This window comes from Diospyros lotus, chromosome 8 (genome assembly GCF_014633365.1).
Source record: "Diospyros lotus cultivar Yz01 chromosome 8, ASM1463336v1, whole genome shotgun sequence".
NCBI lineage: Eukaryota > Viridiplantae > Streptophyta > Magnoliopsida > Ericales > Ebenaceae > Diospyros > Diospyros lotus.
The window spans coordinates 22,280,114-22,299,822 of record NC_068345.1 but is presented as its reverse complement, the minus strand read 5'-3'; the positions used below and the strand labels follow the sequence as shown (position 1 = coordinate 22,299,822).

The 19,709-nt window shown below is 35.9% G+C and overlaps 1 protein-coding gene across 1 annotated transcript; it reads left to right on the top strand.

Moving 5' to 3' along the window:
• Positions 1 to 9,145: 9,145 nt before the first annotated feature.
• Positions 9,146 to 19,273, top strand: LOC127807255 (protein ROOT INITIATION DEFECTIVE 3). Its single transcript, XM_052344953.1, has 8 exons — positions 9,146 to 9,519; positions 10,087 to 10,200; positions 10,356 to 10,489; positions 10,576 to 10,723; positions 10,806 to 11,002; positions 12,364 to 12,491; positions 16,469 to 16,719; positions 18,848 to 19,273. Exons 1-8 carry the CDS (start codon positions 9,310 to 9,312, stop codon positions 19,022 to 19,024), a joined length of 1,359 nt encoding a protein of 452 aa, XP_052200913.1. The 5' UTR covers positions 9,146 to 9,309; the 3' UTR covers positions 19,025 to 19,273.
• The last annotated feature ends 436 nt before the right edge of the window (positions 19,274 to 19,709 follow it).

Here is a 19,709-nt window from a genome sequence, read left to right as displayed (position 1 = left end):
TTTGATGATGAAGGCAAAGCGTTTGATGTGACATGGTTGTGAGGTGTACCTTGCCTTTATGACTGTTGGTGTGAACAGTAAAGCAACATTATCTGAGCTTCTAGTGGTTTGTGATTTCCCTAATGTGTTTTCAGATGAATTACCAGGGTTACCAGCTCAAAGGGAAATTGAATTACCAGGGTTGACCTAGTAATAGGCACCGAACCTATTTCTAAAGCTTCGTATAGAATAGCCACAAATGAATTAAAGGAATTAAAGATTCAGCTGCAAGAATTGATTGATAAAGGGTTGATCCGTCCTAGTGCATAGCCATTGAGTGCCCCTGTATTGTTTGTACGAAAGAAGGATGGGTCGATGAGATTGTGTATAGATTATCGTCAGTTGAATCAAGTGACAGTAAAGAACAAGTACCCACTACAGCGTGTGGATGATTTACTAGTCCCCCACTTCCTGAGCATATGAATGTCTTTCATGGCAAGCCTTGAGATAATCCTTACAATCCTTGTTTTGTTGGTTTGCTAACTTGAAGTTCTACCTGTAGTGCAAGGTAGCTATCATTGTCTCCAAACAAATATATTAATGGTCACTTTCTTGTATCATCAACAATAATGACACATACATACTAGAGGATGGACCCGTGCTGTGCATGTGTAAGTAAATAAATGATTATATGAATATAAATAAATATTTAAATGTTTTTGTTTTGTTTACTTTTATGATATAAATAGTTATAGAAACTTTTGTGTAGATAGTTTTGGGTGGTTATTATAAGAATATGTTTTGATGGAGAAAATGAGTAATTAATTGAATTATTGTATTACATATACACATTCCAAATGGACTCTACACATCTTGAGATCTGTGCCGATTACAGATCTAAAAAGGGCTCTAATGTCACTTATGTATGAGAAGAAATTTGTTGGTCTCTAATTTTGTTAATTAATTGAATTTATGTATAGCATTTACAAGTTCCTAGTGGACCTTTACCTTCCTCGAGATCTCTGTTGATATAAATCTTAAAGGGCCATGATATCCTATAGGAATAAGGAAAATGTAACGACCCGTTAGTGGATCTAGGTGTTATGGGTATTTTAGTTTGCACATTAGAGTTGTTGCCTTTATTAATTAATTGTTAAAAATATTATATGAGTTGGTAATGGGGGTAAATTAATGAAAATAATATTTGGTGTGAAAAAGTCTCAAAGTTGTGGGCTAAATGGGTTTGGGCCTTATTTGAATTAGACCATTGATAAATAATTAAATCTTAAGTGTAAATGAATTGGGTTGAACCCAAATCTCAAGAAAAGTCCATTGAGCCTTAATTGGATTGGGCCATATATTTTGACTTGGGCTTGGGCTATATATTTTGACTTGGGCTTGGGCCATGGGCATAGAGAATGGTATCTTAATTAAAAAGAAAAAAAGATTAAGAAAATGGTAAAATGACCAAAATGGGTAAGAGATATGTGAATTGTGTGTGTTAGTATGAAGGGTAAATTAGAGAAAATTAAAAGGGAGATGGATTGAAAGGAGTTGGGAGACAAGTCTCCCACATTTTTTTTCCTCCTTTTCTTTCTTCTTACTTTCTTGTTCCCTTCTTCTTCTCCCTCTCCCGATTGTCTCTTCTTCCTCCATTGTTCTTCTTCATTGAAGCTTTAAGTGGAGACTATGGAATTTTCAATTTCAAGGGGTGTCTTCATCTCTTTGGATTTGCAACCATCTAAGGCAAGTTCCCTTCCTTCTTGTTTCATACGCAAGATCTTCTTCTTCTTCTTCTTGTCCTTATGATTGTGTAAGTTTTTCTTCTCTTGTTTATCTTTTAATGCAAGTTCTTCAACCTTGTTTCCATCTTAGAAGGCTTGTTTCCTTCATTTTTAAGTTGTTGCTCTTAAATTCTTATTCTCGGATTCACTGACCATGTTATGTTCTTTGGTCTATAACTCCTTGTGTTTATATCCAAATTGAGATCCGTTTGTTGGGTTGTAAACTAGACATCTTAAGATTTATTTTAGACACAAGAATCGAATTTTTTGACTAATATTTGATCATGTTATAGCCTTGTAAATCCCTGCTAAGATCTGGAAATTTTACTGCTTTCGAGTAAACTGACCTTGTTGTACTCTTTAGGGTATAACTTTCTGTGGTTATATCCGATTCAAGATCCGTTTGTTTCTATATAAACTAGACTTGATAATATTCATTTGGTAAATTTTTTAGAATTTTTGGCTGTGTTTTGAGCCTACAGTATCCTTGTAAATTCTTGCCCAGAATCTGGAAATTTTCTGCTATGTTTTTGAATAATCTGTTCTTGCTTCGGTTTTTGGGGTATAATGCTCTGTGGTTATATCCAAATTGTGATCCATTTATTTTTTCTATAAAATAGACTTCATGGTCTTCGATTCGGTATAAGATTTGAAATTTTTGGTTATGATTTGTACCCATAACAACCTTGTTGAATTCTATGTAGAATTCTGTAAATTACTGTTACAAATTCTGCCTTGTTTCGGTTTTTGTGGAATATCTCCTTGTGGTTATTTCCGATTTCAAATCCAGTTGATGTTCCAGAAACTAGACTCATTAGGCTTGATTTGGTATATCGTTTGTGGTATTTGACCAAATATTGAGCCCAGATTGGATTTTTGAAAATATGCTTGAAATCTGGAAATTTCTGAAATATGTTGTTATTCAACTCTTCCTATGTAGTCTATCCTTCCTACGTTTAAAATTATGATTTTTGTATAGTTCTTCCATTGTTTCTTTGAATTATTCTTGATAACCCTCATTGTTGGATAAAAGGGTTTTATTTTCCTTATTTCGATAAATCTTGCAATATTAATTCGTTTTCTTGTTGAACATTGCAAAAATCTAAATAGGGTTTTGTGTCACCCTACATTTCTCAAGGAATGACATTTATTCATTAGGGTCTAGTGTCATGCAAGATTTAGTGTTTCTTGCATGTATAAATTTTGATTCCTTGCGATTATTATTGGGGTAAAAATATACCGTAAATATTGGTTTGGGCATTTCTATAAGTATGAGTCAATAAATGTATTAAAATTTACCCTGTGATCATAAGATAGTGCACACTTTAATTTATGTAATTGTGCATGTTAAGCATGATTTGAGATTTTTCTTAATCATTGAGGATTGACATGAAATGGGGATATGCATATGTGATGCATGATTATACTGATTTGCGCACCTATTATTTTGCGCGACGGCTAAGTCCGTGGATGAGAAAGGATATCCTATGAGCGCTTGACGCGAGTGAGGTGGCCATCAACCCAGAAGGCGTGGCTCAAATTGTTATCATTTGTTGATGTATTTTCATGATGCATATATATTCATGAATGGATATATATATATATAGGCCGTGAGAGCCTTGAGAATTATGCAGAAAAATTCCCTACTATTGGTGCATATGCATAAGCATGGGAACGAGTGCATAATATATGTAATAATCACGGCATGGGAAATTAATGTAAACCGAGAACTTATGAGTCGCGTTATACTAATATCTCCTCATAGAGTTGTTTATTCTATCTTGATTATCCCTGCCTTTGATTCTATATCTCCATGCTTTATAAATACACTTGCTGAGCCTTGTGGCTCACCTTGTTTACTCTCATGTCATTCCAGGTACAAGTAGAGCAGTGGTTGAGGGCGAGCCCAGTGGGGCTAAAGCCCAGGGTTAGAAGTGTACAGAGACCTTCCAAATTAGATGGTCTATGTTAGCATTTGTGATGAGGGCAAGTGTGAGGAAATTTTATGTTGTAAAATTTGTTAGTGCCCTTGTATTTCATTTTGTTTAGACTATGGTCTAAGATGTTGTAAACCTTTATGTTAGCTTCCGCTGAGTTTATCTAAGGATAGTATTATGGTGTTGTATGTTATTGTTCTATATCACACTTGTGATGACCTCCTTTCGGATATCCTATGCTAGCGGGACTATCCGGTAGTGGGCCACTACAGAAAAACTGTTGAGTTATAGATTCTATCAATTCCTAGTGGGCCCTTACCTTTCTCGAGATTTGTGTTAGTCACAAATCTCGAAGGCTTGATTAGGTAAGAGGAAAAATATGTGTCGATAATAGATTTTATTGGTTGATAAGATTTTTCTGTCATGCTTGCAAGTTCCTAGCTTGCCTTTGCCTTCATCGAGATCTGTGTTAATTACAAAGCTAAAAAGGTTGTGATGTCATTTTAACAGGAGGATAAATGTGATACCTCGCCACTTGATACTTCTTTGTAATGACATACACAAGAAAATAAATGATTATATTCTCTTGGAGAAGGCATTCTTCTGGGAAAGGAAGTTCTCTCGAAGGAAAAACTCTCTTTGGAGAATAAGTTCTCTCAGACAACTCAACGTGGAAGTTCTCTGTGAAGTCCTCCCGAAGAGGCATCCATGCACATCAAATTACACTCGCTTGAGCCATTCTCCCAGGGAAGAATAAAGGAGACCTTTCTCCTAGACAACTTTGCCCTAGATTATCCTAAATAATGTAGCCTGCCTAAAACAAGCTCTCATTTTTCAGGGGGACCATTCCTTTAATGGGGTTTCTCACTAGGTCATTTTTCGAGCTTAACCTCGAGATAACATCATGTAATCACCAAGACAATGTCACATCTCTGTACGTGCACGCGTGCCAGGTGTCCTAGTAATTAATTGAAGGGCATAAATACCCTTCGACTCTTCGTCTTCTGGATCTTTTTTCCTGATCTTTCAGCTTACAATGCTTGCGCAACTATACTTCTCAAAGAGAAACCTCTTTCTCCTAGACAACTCACAATTGCATATTCACACTTATATTTTCTTTGCATCCTCACAATACCATGACTTCTTCCAACTTATGCATCGGAAGACCTACGTGAGAGAAATCTCCACGTGCATTCTGACCACTTGCTTCCTTGTAGATCATCTCTCCCAATCAATTGGGTTTTCCTAGACAGTGTGCAACTAACTCTTCGAAATGACAAATTGAGTTTTTCTCGACACTTTCCCATATGACTTTGTTCTGCGCAGAGATGGCAAAATGGGCTTGGCCCGACGGGCTGGCCCATTGGGGCCCTGCCCGGCACCGGGCTAGGGCCAGTATTTTGCTGGCCCATTTAAGGCTGGGCCGATTTGGCCTGGCCTGCTTGGCCCGGCGGGCCAAATGGTAGCTGGCCGGGCTGGCCCGCTAATCGGCCACACAACCCCCCCCCCAAACCCCAAACAGCCCTCACCCTCATCCTCTGTCTCGCCCTCGCTCTCTATCACCCTCGCCCTCACCCTCATCTCTCCCTCATTCGTCGGTCACCGCCCTCGCTCGTCCTCGCCCTCTGTCGCCCTTGCCCTCACCCTCGCCCTCGCCCTTGCCTGAGCCCCTCTGTCTCGCCCTCGCCCTCACCCTCGCCCTCGCTCTTACCCTCGTCTCGCCCTCGCCCTCGCCCGCGCCCCTCGCTCTTGCCCTCTGTCTCACCCTCGCTCGCCCTTTGTCGCCCGCGCCCCTCGCTCTCAGTCTCACCCCTCGCCCTCTCTCACTCACTGCCTGCTGCTGCTCGCCCTTGCTCTCACGCAGCCTGTCTGCTATTGCCTAGCCTAGCTAAAGGTAAGTTTAAGTTTTATTTCCCTGCCAAGTGTGATTCTTTTAAATGAATTGTGTTAATTTTATGTTAATTATTTGCAGTGTGGATTCTTTTAAATTTGATCATAATTTAAAATGAATTGTTTTAATTGTTTATAGTGTGGATTCTTTTGTTAGAATGGATGGTGATGATCAAATTTCGAGAGGAATCCCTAGTAATGTTAATGAGGAATCCATATCACAATCACAATCAAAATCAAAAAAGCCTAAGACTTTAACCTCTGATGTGTGGAACCATTTTGTGAAAATTGGTGTTGGTAGTGATGGCAAACCAAGGTGTAAATGCAAGGGGTGTGGTAAAGAATATTCATGTCCATCTAAATCAGGAACCTCTCATTTAAGTCGTCATATTCGTAAATGTATGATGATTTCTAAGTATAATGATGCGGGAGATATGCTTATTGATTATGAAGGGAAGTTGAAGAGAAAAAAATTTGACCCTAAAGTAAATCGTGAACTTATTGCTCAGATGATTATTTTACATGGTGCTCCCTTTAATATGGTTGAGTGGAAGGGGTTTAGAAATTACCAAAAGTTTCTGAATGAACATTGTAAGTTTATTTGTAGAAATACTGTTAAAGCGGATGTCTTGAGAACATATGAAATAGAGAAAAAGAAGTTAAAACAAAAATTGGCCCAAATTCCTGGTAGAGTTTGTTTGACTTCTGATGTTTGGACTGCATGCACTAATCATGGTTTTATTTCTCTTACTGTTCATTATGTTGATGGCAATTGGAAGTTGAATAGTAAGATATTGTCATTTACTCATATGAAGCCACCACATAGTGGACATGAATTATCATTGAAGGTGTTGGAATTTTTAAAGGATTGGGGATTGGAGAAATTTTTTTTTCCCTCACTTTGGACAATGCCACTTCAAATGACAATATGCAAAATATATTGAAAGAACATTTAAATTTGTCGAATACTTTGTTGCTTAATGGAGAGTTCTTTCACATTAGATGTTGTGCTCATATACTGAACCTTATTGTTCAAGATGGTTTGAAGGTAGCTAGTGAGGCATTGCATAAAATAAGACAAAGTGTTCATTATGTGAGGGGTTCAGAAGCTAGGATGAGACAATTTTATCAATGTATTGAGCAAGTTGGTGGAATTGATACAGGAATTGGGTTGAGACCGGATGTTGTCACTAGATGGAACTCCACCTACATAATGCTTGAGAGTGCACTCAAGTATCGTCGTGCATTTCATAGTTTAAGCTTATGTGATAAAAATTATAGGTGGTGCCCATCAAGTGATGAGTGGACAAGAGGGGAGATAATTTGTGAATTCTTGAAGCCATTTTATACTATCACTAATTTGATTTCTGGATCCTCTTACCCTACATCTAATTTGTATTTTGGGAAAATTTGGAGGATAAAGTGTCTCTTGACTTCCAACTTGGAAAATGATGATGAGTTGATTGCAAATATGAGTGCAAGGATGAAAAAAAAATTTGATAAGTATTGGAGTGATTATAGAATGGTTCTTGCATTTGGGGCGATTCTTGATCCAACCAAGAAGTTTAACCTTTTGAGGTACACTTATTCAAAGCTCAATCCTTATAACTATGAAGAGAAGTTGGAAAGGGTAAAGATGGCTTTGTATAGGCTTTATGGTGAATATGTTAACAATGGTTTATCAAGTTCAAGTTCAATGCCTTGCTCAAATGTTAGTGGATCACAAATTTCCATTGGAGGTGAACAAGCAAAGAAGTCAAAAAATATATATGATGTAAGTCTATATTTTTTTAAAAAACTTGTTCATATATAATTGATATAAATATTTGGTTGACTATTTTTTTGATTATTTGATAGGATTTTGAAGCATTTGATTGCCAAGTTTCTAACGATGCCAGAAAATCCCAACTTGATCTTTATTTGGAAGAGCCAAGGATTCCAATATCGAGAGCATTTGATGTCTTGGCATATTGGAGAGAACGAGCTAATAGAGGGGAAATTATTGCAAATATGACTTGTGATATATTGAGTATTCCGATAACAACCGTAGCATCGGAGTCTGCTTTTAGCATTGGATCTCGTATTTTGAACAAGTATAGAAGTCATTTGCATGATGAAACAGTTCAAGCTTTCTTGTGCACACGGAGTTGGTTGCATGGTTTTGGAGGTAATTTTTTTTAAACTTTCTAATATCTGGGATTTAACATAACATTAAACATTTCTCTTATATGATAAATAATTAACATATGTAATTTTTTATTATAGATGATGATGAGGAGGAGGAGTCAAGCATTGATGATATAAGACTTTCTAAACAAGACTCAAATGTTGTTGTTGATGAAGAGGATGAAGATTAGAGGCATAATTTTTAATTATTTTTTTTCTTTTTATTTGTAATTTGGCCTCCAGAAATGGCTCTTTGAGCATGTTGTTTTTCTTCATTTGGAATTTGTATGCTCATGTAGTAGTAATTTTAATTGCTTCTCTGGTTAGATAGTTGAATGTTTTGTGATTGGATTGTTTTACCAGTTTACTGCCACATACCACTTTCTTTGATACAATGTGTAACCTTGCAGCATTTTAGTTGCGGTGGCTGTCATTTTCTTATTTAATTTAATTTTAATTATTTTAAATATCTGTAAAATTATTTGTCTATTTTGTAACTTCTGATATAATACATTGCAACTTTGAGAATGACAGGTGTAAGGGAATTGGCCTGCAACTAAAGAAGGAAGTAGGTAAACGGAAGTGGGCCACGTAGTCAAAGTGGGCTAAATGACCAAAAATGGTATCAAACAGAAAAAAAAAAAAAAAAAATCTGGGCGGGTTGGGTGGCCTGTTTGGTCCGTGGGCCCATGTAGGGCCGGGCTAGGGCCAGCAATCTACTGGCTTGTTTTTAAGCAGGCTGATTTGGCCTGGCCCGCGGGCCGGGCCGGCCCGTTTGCCATCTCTAGTTCTGCGTTTGGTTCTGATGATTTCTTGGACTTTCTCGGTACAAATTTTAATTGTTATATCTCAAGCAACAACAATACATAAATTGTTTGGATGATTTTGTTTTTGTTTTACTTTTATAATAAAAAGAGTTTCCAACAATTTTACATGAACACTCACAATTTTGAGTAGTTCTTACATGTAATTTTATGCTTGTTATAGGAAAACTAGGTAATTAATGAATTAAAGGATATTTAGCGAGACATAATTTTGATAGAACTTCAATGGTGTTGGTAAATAAAATAGATAGATGATAAGAGATCAAAATTACTCATTATTACTGTCACTAGGCTATTTTTGTTCTTTAAAAAATTTAATTATTTAATAAAAATAACCCCAATAATAGTGAGGTGAGTTGTAAATAAAGAGTGTGATTAGTAATAGTCAATTTAGAATAAATCCACTAACACCATAATTAGAAATCTTATAAAAAAAAATACCATAATTGGAAAGAAATAAACCACAGAACTTCCCATTCGAAATTACACAAACAAGCGTAAAACCACGGGGGATTACATGAAATATATTTCAAATAAGGTAATGAAGTATATTGGCCTGGCTGGCTCCAACTCTTGCTCGTCAGTTACTCATTTCCGTTTCGTTTTATATATAGGAGGAGGACCAACTCTCTCCCAACCTCTCTCTCCGCTTGCCGCTTCCTGCTTCCTGCTTCTCTCTCTCTCTCTCTCTCGCTCTCTCCGCACCCATAATCAGCAAAATCAAATCGAATGGAACCTGAACTGGTGTTCGCTTCGTCGTCGATGGACGCCGGCATCGGCTGCTGGGACCTGCATTCCGGCGCCGAGGGCCTCCGCTACCGGTCGTGCGCCTCCGCTCCTCACGGCCTCGTCTCTGTCGGCAGCCGCTTTCTCGCTTCTTCTCAGCTTCGCGAGCCCTCCTCTTCCTCCGGCTCCGTCCTCTACTGGTCCTGGAACAAGGTAGGTCGGTCTGTCATGCCACGACCATCTGTGTTATATACTAAGAGTCATAACATGAGTAAATATATTATCATGTGAAGTTTATCTTTAAGGTTACGGTGGAGGGTTACAGATTAATTTTTCTTATTTTTAAGTAAATTTTTAAATAAAGATGAATATTAATGCAACGGTGAAGTTTTTTTTATTTGATTATAATTTGAAGATTATAAGTGTTTGATCAGAAGTAATTAATTAATTAATTAATATGTTTTATTTGAAATATCACTGTGTAGTGAGGGTTTTAAACAACGGAGTGTTTTCTATTCTTGTATAAAAGTATATTTGTGTATATATATATATATTATTATACATAAAGGAAAGAAGAGAACATGTAGGACTGAACAAAAATAATATAGAGCTATTCAAGTTTTTGGTCTTGTAGATAAGCTGTTTGATATAATGCTTCTTAGAATGGAAACCCAAGTATATCTATGATATTTGTGCTTCTCTCGACGTAAGATTTAACAATTGTTATCTTTACTGACATATTGATGGATGCTTCATTGTTCTGTCCCCAAAATTTTGCAGCCTCATGTGGAAGTTAAGAGCTTCCCTGCAGAACCAATTAATCCGCTTGTTTCCAACATGGAAGGGACTTATTTAGTTGGAGGTGGTGTTTCTGGCGATATATACTTTTGGGAGGTGAATATTTATTCTCGACCTGCTTTCCTTTCTTCTGGTTGTTAATTCAGTTATTGGCACTGAAAAGAGTTTTGAATCTAATTAGAATCAGCGTTAGCTGGTGGTGGATTTTCAGTGATTTACATTGCCGGGAGATTTTTGCATGATATAAACAGGTTAACACAGGTAGACTGCTTAAGAAGTGGCATGCTCATTACAGAGCTGTGACTTGCTTGGTGTATTGCGACGGTCAGTCCCTATTGATTTCTGGGGCGGAGGATGGTTCTGTTAGAGTCTGGTCTCTTGTCACGTAATTACTCATACTCTTGCTTTTGCTTTTATTGCTAGTTATCTTTGGTTGTGATAATTTTTGAGTAAGAATTACATGCTAATTAGGATATTTGATAAAACGTGGATGGAGCGGGCGAAACACCTTCATATGTATAATTTTGCTGAGCACACTTTACGAGTGACTGACATTGCCATGGGTCATGGAGGACCCAATGCAATTATAATATCTGCTTCTGAAGACCGGACCTGTAAGGTATGACAGGTTGCCTAACAGATATTTTGATAATTCATTATAAATAATTATATCTCACAGTTATCTCCGATTTACACCTTAGGTCTGGAGCTTAGCTAGGGGGGAGCTATTGAGAAATATTGTATTCCCATCAATAATTGATGCAATTGCATTGGACCCTGTGGAGTATGTATTCTATGCTGGAGGTAGAGATGGGAAGATATACATTGCGGCACTCAATGCTCCTGACATCAACAACAATTATGGGATGTATATTCTTGGTTCATTAGCTGATCAAAGGTACTTTTCTCTAACAGTAGGAATGCTGTAATTTTATGGGGTGTTTTGACATGCTAATCACTTTTAGCTTCCTCTTTAAGAATTCACACATCAAATAAAGTATCGCCATAAAATTTTGCCTCACTTTTACCACATTTTGTGTTTGCTTCACTTGTGGGTTTTTTATTATTTTAAAAATAATGATGTGAGTTGTTCGACTTGATTTTGTCTTCCTTCTACGAATTCTTCATTTTCTGCATGGTCCTTCCCTCCCATGAATTGATACACAGCTGAAAAGCTATGGGTTTCATGTTCCAATTTCAAACTTGATCATACTTTCAAAAAATATAATCTTTCTTTCTACTCGCTATGTTGCTGATTTAATATAAATAATGCATTCACTAACCATGATAATGATGTTTACATTGATATGTGCAAGGAACACTTCTTAGGAAAATTTATTCTATTTAATGTTATTGTCATTGTAGTTTAGTTTTTGCCGAGTGCATACACAGTTTCTATATTTTCCATGAGTGAGAATTGATATATAAAGTGATACTCAATATAATGTGATGCATAATTTCACAAATAATATATGAAAAATTCATGCTAAACAAGACATTAAAAAAATTATCAAGGAAAAAAATTATTGAAGATGAAACATGAAGACGAAGATGTTCGGAGATGGCATTCAAAAAATTAATGAGAATATTGTGGAAGTGGAAATTGGAGTTAGTGAAAGGAAATTGGGAAGTTAGAAAAGATATTGTGAAGGAAGAGGCTCAAGTTAACCAAGTTAAAGAGGTAAAGAAGTTGAGTATGTCTTTTTAGTTAGATCTTTGAATAGGATCAGTTTCTTTCCTGAAAAAATGATTTCAATAAATTCAATATGGTTTAAAGAAAACAAAAAAAGAAAAAATCCATATCATCTGTTTCAAGCAATCGAGGGTGCCATGAGTTCTTGAAAAGGAAAGTTCTATTGGAGTGGACTTATGGAAAATGATTTGATAAGAATTTTAGGCCTTGCTTTTTGAATTTTTTTATATAAAACATAAAATTGAAAATCATATTCAAATGAGAAAATTTTCCAAATAGAAAACAGATAGCTCCCACTTTCTAATTTTAAATATTTATAATGTCATAACATTTTCATTATTTTCGTAGACATTAATGGGAAAGCAAGTGAATGGTTCTTATTATGCCTTTATTGACCTAAACATGTTTAGTTTTTACATTTGTTTGCACCTATATTGGTGAATAAATATTGTTTTACTTATCATACAAAGACATAAATATTATGTTCAAATGTCTTGTGCATGAAATGATGGTTTTCTCTAAGTCTTTATTCCTTTTAAACATTTGCAATCCTATTTTTGGAACAGTAAGGCTGTCACTTCCTTAGCATTTGACGTGGATGGGGTGTTATTAATTTCTGGCTATGAAGATGGCATGGTTCGAGTGTGGGACACCAGGACTCGTAATATCATTCGCATATTCAAACATGCAAAAGGTATTGTCAAAGATGTGCTTGATTGAATGATCTTTTAGACATGTCATTGCATATATATGTGTATTCGGTTGTGTTACTTATGGATAAACTAACTTATCTAGTAATGTAATTGGTATATGTAAAAAACCGTGTACAAGAAATATAGACAGTTAGGCAAACTATAGAGGTAGTTTCATTCATACAAAATATACAGTTAGATAGTTTTTTCTTCCTGTGTAACTGTCTTCATATGAGCAGTTACCATTTATAATATAAATATCCGTCCAATTAAAATAATAGGTAAGGAGTTTACAATCAAAACATCTTCATGATATTAGAGTGGGGTTAGATAGAGAGTTTAGAGAGAGAGAGAGAGAGAGCGCACGGTGAAGATGGTGAAGTTCTTGAAGCCAAAATTGAGAAACCCTGATTTCCCGAGAGAAAACACTGCCATCGTCGATTACTACTCATCTCCTTCATCTCCGATCATCTCCTTCATCTTCGTTCGCCATCGCTGCAATCACAACCCCAATCATCACTGTTGCCATTGCCCTTAACTACAATCACAACTATCGCTATCAAAGGGATAATTGACCATAGTCATGAAGCTGCATTAGAGAAAGTGAAGGGTTGTAGAACGGAGATCAACGGGGAAGACGAAAGGGTTTGTAGCACAAAACCCAAACAACCATCGTTGTTGTCTAAGAAGATGAAAGGGTGTTGCACAGAGCCATACTTCAACATCAAAGATGGTAATTGTAGGCGGTTGGTCGTAGGTAGAGAGTCGCGTCGATCGTCCTCATAGAGAAGACAGATTGTCGCTCACACTAGAGAAGGCAAAGAGGATCGCCAATGCTTGGCCATGAAGATCGCCAGAAGTCCCACAAAAAAGAAGAGACGCATCAAATTAAATCCTAATAAGCATTTGGGAGATCTCAAGACTCAATTTGTTGTCAGTCATATCTCGAGAGGAACTGAAGGATGATGCATGTGAAAGCCAATAAAATGAATCTACTATCAGTGAAGACATAGGATATCGGAGTAAATGTCATCCTCCATAAAATGGCACAAGAGATCTAGGATACCACAAAGGAGAAGTATTCTGAGTTTGAAGACACAGGAAGTCAGAGTAAATGTCATCCTCCTTGAGATGGCACAAGAGATCTAGGATGCCACAAAGGAAAAGTATTTCAATCCTGAAGACACATCAAGTTGGAGTAAATTTCATCCTCCACAAGATGGGACAAGAAGTCTAGGATGCCACAAAAGAGACGTACTCCGACATTAAGGACATAGCAGAGGCGTCGTCGAGGAGGTTTCTCAATTACCCAATATCTTAGTCATCTAACTAGATATTGGCAGCAATTGGTTCAAAGTGACCTAAATAACAAGCATTTTATGAAGGGAAAATTGAAGGTGGATAAGGATCTACCGAATACTCAATTCAAAGATGTGAAGATCCAAGATGGGCTTTCTTAATATTTATAGCTCAACTTGAGGGGCATGTAGAAAACCGTGTACAAGAAATATAGATAGTTAGGCAGTTGGGCAAAATATAGAAACAATTTCATTCATACAAAATATATAGTTGGACAGTTTTTTTTCTGTGTAACTGTCTCCATATGAATAGTTACCATTTATAATATAAATGTGTCCAATCCGAAAAATAGGTAAGGAGTTTACAGTCAAAACTTCTCTAGTATATGTTGATACAAAATTAATATATAGTAACCATACGATCTTGCATACAAACACATCCCATATGTATATTTGTATAATGTTTGTGAATGGAAGATAGTTACATTTCTAGATCAAGACATGAGATGTATTGGGAAGCATGCCACACTACCTTTGTAGTCTTAAGCCTTTTAAGGGGAGTTGGTAGTTGGTTTAATTCCAATTAAAAATGTCAAACAACATAGAGGCAACCACTTAAACCTTACTTCTTTACCTTAGCACATTTATAGTCTCTTTATTGTTTTATATTGAACCATTCACTATCATGCAAAAACTCTAGCTTGCTACTTCTATTACCTCTATTTATGGTTTCTTTTGCTCCCACTTGTGACCCAATCACCTTCTGTGCTTCACCATATTTCTCAAGAGTCTCTATTGACCATCTTGCTCACCTGTCACTGCTCAAGGGCAGGGTGCAAGTCTTTCTAGGAAGGGGGCAACCACCTTTGTAGATCTACAACTCTTATCAGTTAAGCAACATTAACCCCATAAATCTTTCTCTAGGCTAGCACTCGGTGCACCATGTCCATGACATTAACTGTGAGGCAGGCAGACCATTCTCTTGACTTGAGAGCATTAGAGTTCTCTTAGAGGCAAAGAACAAGGATATAAAGGAACCATTCTCAATTGTGAAATGGAAAGGCTGTGTTATTGCAGAAAGAGGAGCTGCATGCTAAGATGGAATGTGTCTTTGTCTATGAGAGTGTGTATGCTTGAGGCTACCATTTTGTACATTACTTTCAGCTGGCATGGCTTGACCTTGAAGGTAAACACAATGAGATTGGATCCTTATCCTCCTTACTCAAGGTAACCAGGCAGAAATATGGGCAATAAAAGTTCATTAAGAGGATGGCATGCATGTAGTCAAGTTAATGCATTCCATTAATTTTGTTATATTTGTGTAGGAACTTGATTGCTTTGTAATAACAGACTCTTTAGTTGATCTGTTGATGTTATAATTTTGAACATGAAGATAGATAATAAATAGCATTGTTATATTTAATTATGAATTTTTTAATTATTAGAATGCCATTCATGGTGTGATATGTAAAATGCTACAATAAAAATAACTGTATGTATCATTTGTTGATCATTAACTATTATCTAGCGTAATGTCAAAATAAGAAAACTATTAATAAAATCTTCAATCAATCAACTGATAGCATGTTTCCTAACATATGCAAGGAATCTTTTAATAAGTGATGAGTTAGTGATTGATTTACCTTTTCATGATTCCATTTCTCATTGTTTATTTATAGAAATTTTGCATGTACTCCTTGTCTGGTGTTCCTAGAGAAATCTCATGCGTAAAGGTTGTTATGTTTGCCATAACGTTCTTTCTAGAAGCCAACATTAACCATTATAGTCATTATAGCAAGCACACTGCAAGTAGTTCATAGCAATTCAAAGCAGCTTTTATCACAGGTCTTTTAACCATTTTACCTTGGTTTTTTTAAAAATCAATTCTCTTAACCTCTAGGAACACTCATAGCAGATGAGGTATGTCCTATGTGTCTAGGTTTCTTAATAATCATCCAAGTTTTCTCAGCAAGGTAAGCATTTACTTTTTGATATTTTTTTCCCTGTTTTGAACAGTAATATACATCTACTTCATTTTGGCATAAACTTGTTAATGAAATGTTGAACTTTACTCGTGCTCTATGTGAAATGTCATCTTCGCAATTGACGAGATATGTTGTAACAAGGCAGATATTTTGTTTTTGTATCTATCTAACATATGAATGAATATTGGTATATTTATATTTTCCATCACAACCCTTACAATGTCAAGTTATACCTGAAGATCATCTCTTGGCACCGTCTAAATAGTTCAAAGTTAGTGCATATATTAAATCATGTTTTTATATATATAAAAAAACCACTGGAAATCATTTAACCTTCAAATATAATTATCTTCTAAGCAAACTTATGCAATATAAGATCTATGGAGCTGGCACCAAGGACAAAATGCAGGAGTCCTCCCCTCAACCAATGTTGCACTGTGTTAGATCCTCAAACCACTTCATTAAAACCTTGATTGGTTCAGAGTCTAAAATAATGTGGAAGTAAATTATATGTTCAGAGAGTTCTTTTTTTTTTTTAATTTGTGGATTTGTTTGGAACCTTGCATTTGTGATGTTTTTACTCACCAATTTAAGCTCCATAATGATTTTTTGTTTGTTTTTCTTTCTATAAATGGTGTTTTCCATGGGAATTGAGTTATATAACATGAGTAACACACCTTTTTGGTATTTGTCCAGGTCCTGTTAACAATATTCTTGTTATGAGTTCTCCACTAAGCTTAAATCCTCGGATGGTACTGAATTCTCAATCTGCTTCAGTGGGAAGGCATGGATCTACATTAGCACCTCCACTGGAGAAGTACACAAGTTCTGCCGATGAAATCGTAGAAATTAAGACTTATCTAGGTGGCCAGTCTACTTGTGTTGAACCACTGAGTGGCTCATACATCAGTGCTCAAATTATTAATAATCAGATCAAAGAGCTACAGGTTCATATTTTCGTGACGAATATTCTTGATTTAACTATTGCTATTGACTATATATCTGTGATTGACTTTGCATGTATAATGTGTATCATCTTCCCTTTGTTTGCACTTACATAGATATTTACATCAATTTGCTTCGTCGTCAAGTGTTTACCCATCACTTTGGTTGTATTTTCTAATTTTGTTCATACTAAACCCTTCTAGGCTTTACTTCACAGTTACCCATGAATTTATTCTTTCGTGGATTAAAATCTCTTGAAGCTTTCTCTGTTCTCATCTATTAAATGCTTTGAACCATAGAATTTAAAGTTGGAATGGATAAATCATTTGTTATTTGCAGTTTAGGAAACTAAATTAACATAATACACAGATAAAAATCTCTAGGTAGGCTAGAAAATTTGTAGTTATTTGTTTTATGTTAGCTTATTTGAGGTGAATCTTTCTCTTGACTAGTCATTGCATTTAATGCCCTATTGTGATAATTCATAAGGTGACAATTTAATCTACTTTATTACGATGGTAGACCCTTTTCCTCCAGTTTGTCTTCCTTCTTGGTCATGATATTACGCCTATTCTTTATCCATCTGGTTAGAATTGGTGTAGGTTCAAGTGTGCAAGCTTTCTTTTAAGGGAAGTACTGTCATTTTGTGTACCACTGCGCAATGAGTGATTTAAATGACTAATGACCTTTTTTGGTGCTTTTACAACTTTGGTGTGCATTATTGTGTTCTGAAAATACATTTTTAAACACGAGTTCTTTCATGGTTTTGTATATCAGGATAGAAACATTCTAGTTTTGTTGAGGAATGCCACCTCAATATTTTTAGAAGTCATATTTCTGAATTTGCAAAATGGCAACCAGGATGGAATTTGAATACATTATAGAATTTTTATTCTACAGCCATAGGTATTAATGCTAGTCACTTTATTTTACAAAATTTAAGCAAGACATGAGTTGGTATAGGATAAGTAGTTCAGGAAATTAAGAAGACATCCTGAGAAAATCAATAAGCATTTCTAAAGTTGAAATGTGAAGTAAAAGGTTAGGATGTGGTAATGATTAAGAAAACTAATCAGAAAGGCTGAATATTGTTGTTGGTGAAAAAGCAAGAAGAGTGCAAATTTAAAAAAAAAAAAAAATCCAACTATGTTATTTAGTACTTTCCATATTATTTATCAAACGAAAGTTTCCATGTGAGTTATTACAAAATTTTAAAATCCTTTAAACAGTTTCCCTTGTAAAATTTATTGCGATTTCATTCATTGCTTGAAAAATAGTTTCCTTGGGCAATGTGTTCCCACTATATGTTTCAGTTTTCCAATACATAACTTTGTTCTTCGAAGCATGCCTTTTTGTTACAGTTAATGATCTATTATTATGAGCATGTTGGCAATTTTCTGTAAGATTGCTGCAGTTTAGAGTTGCCATTCATATAGCATAGAGGTATGGACTTTATATTCTTCTTATCTATGTGGAGGTAGATAACACCACCTAACAGCTTGAGCTTTTGGGTGGATGGCTAGCACAGAACTTGTAACGAAGTGGTATCAGAGTGACCTAATTCTTGATCTAATTTCATGTGCGGTAAGGGGCAGTAGAAAGAAGAGATATTGGGTAGACAACACCACCTAAAAGGTTAAAACTTTGGGTTGGATGGCAAGTTCCCAGCCTGTGATACAACAGTATTGTGATATTTCCTGACCCATATTGAAATGAAGACTTGGATATTCTAATTTAATGGGGATTAAAGAAAAAGAAGCTCAAATTGGATAGTAAATAAATTATTATTGCCCTTCACATGAATCAGATCTTCTGATTCGATGATTTGATTTTGTCCAAGAAGCCTTTGAATTTTTTTATTATAGAAATGATTGCTTAGACACCTAGCCCAAAAAAAAGATTACTTAGACATTGGAAGAAACCAAGAAACGAAACTTGGTGGGAGACACTCGGGTTTGATATTACGTATATGGGCATTAATGAAGAAAAGGCAAGGGATAGAAATGAATGGAAACCTAGAATTCATGTAGCCAACCCATACTGTGGGATAAATGCTTGATATGTTGTTTTGTTATTTTACTTGGTGGATAACTGAGAATACTGATCCACCTTCTTGGTTTTTATATTCAGCAACAAGGTTCTTCTGCAACTGATGGACTCGAGGTGGAACAACTAAAGAATGACTTGTCAAGATCTATGCAAATGGCCCAGAAGTGGAAGAAAATGTATGAAAACTTGCATCAATTTTGTGTGAATGAGCTTATGGACGGAGATCAAGATGAAGGCGACAATGGAAAGTCTACTTGAAACTACTCTTCTTTATGCATAATTACCTCCTCTATGCTCTCATGGTTTCAACAATTAACTTTATAGCGTTTCCATTTTCTATGATGCATATGTTTCTCTATTTAGTTGGGATCTTTTGAATTTTGTATTGTCAGTCTTATTTTGAAGAGCTTCTAGCTATTTGGTTTGGATCTTTTGAATATAGTATTGTCAGGACTCATTTTGAAAGCTTCTAGCTAATCAATATACAACTTGTGCAGTTTTATTCAATAGGTAGTATTATGTTGTATTTTGGTGGTATTTGTTGCCTTAAATATGACACATGATATAATGACTTTACAGAAAATGCGATCGTGGATGGTGATGGACAGACTTATCAATAGGTTAGAGTCTGCCCCCAATTCCAACCCAAACCAAGCCCCCATTAAAACCACTCCATTTTTTAAAGATAGACCCCATATGGTCCAAGCCCATTTGTTCTGAGTCGTAAGGGGCTTATATTTAGAGGGGACAAGTTGCAATATTTTCTTTATATATGTTTGAGACATTTTTCAGCACCAATCTCCCTCTTGCATTCTCTCCATTCCTTGATCTTCTCAGTTCTCACCAAGTTCTCAGGCTTCAGAGTCATAGAAAACCTCAACGACATTCAATCAATACTATCTTCTCACTTTACTCAACGACATTCGTGTCATTCGATCAACAC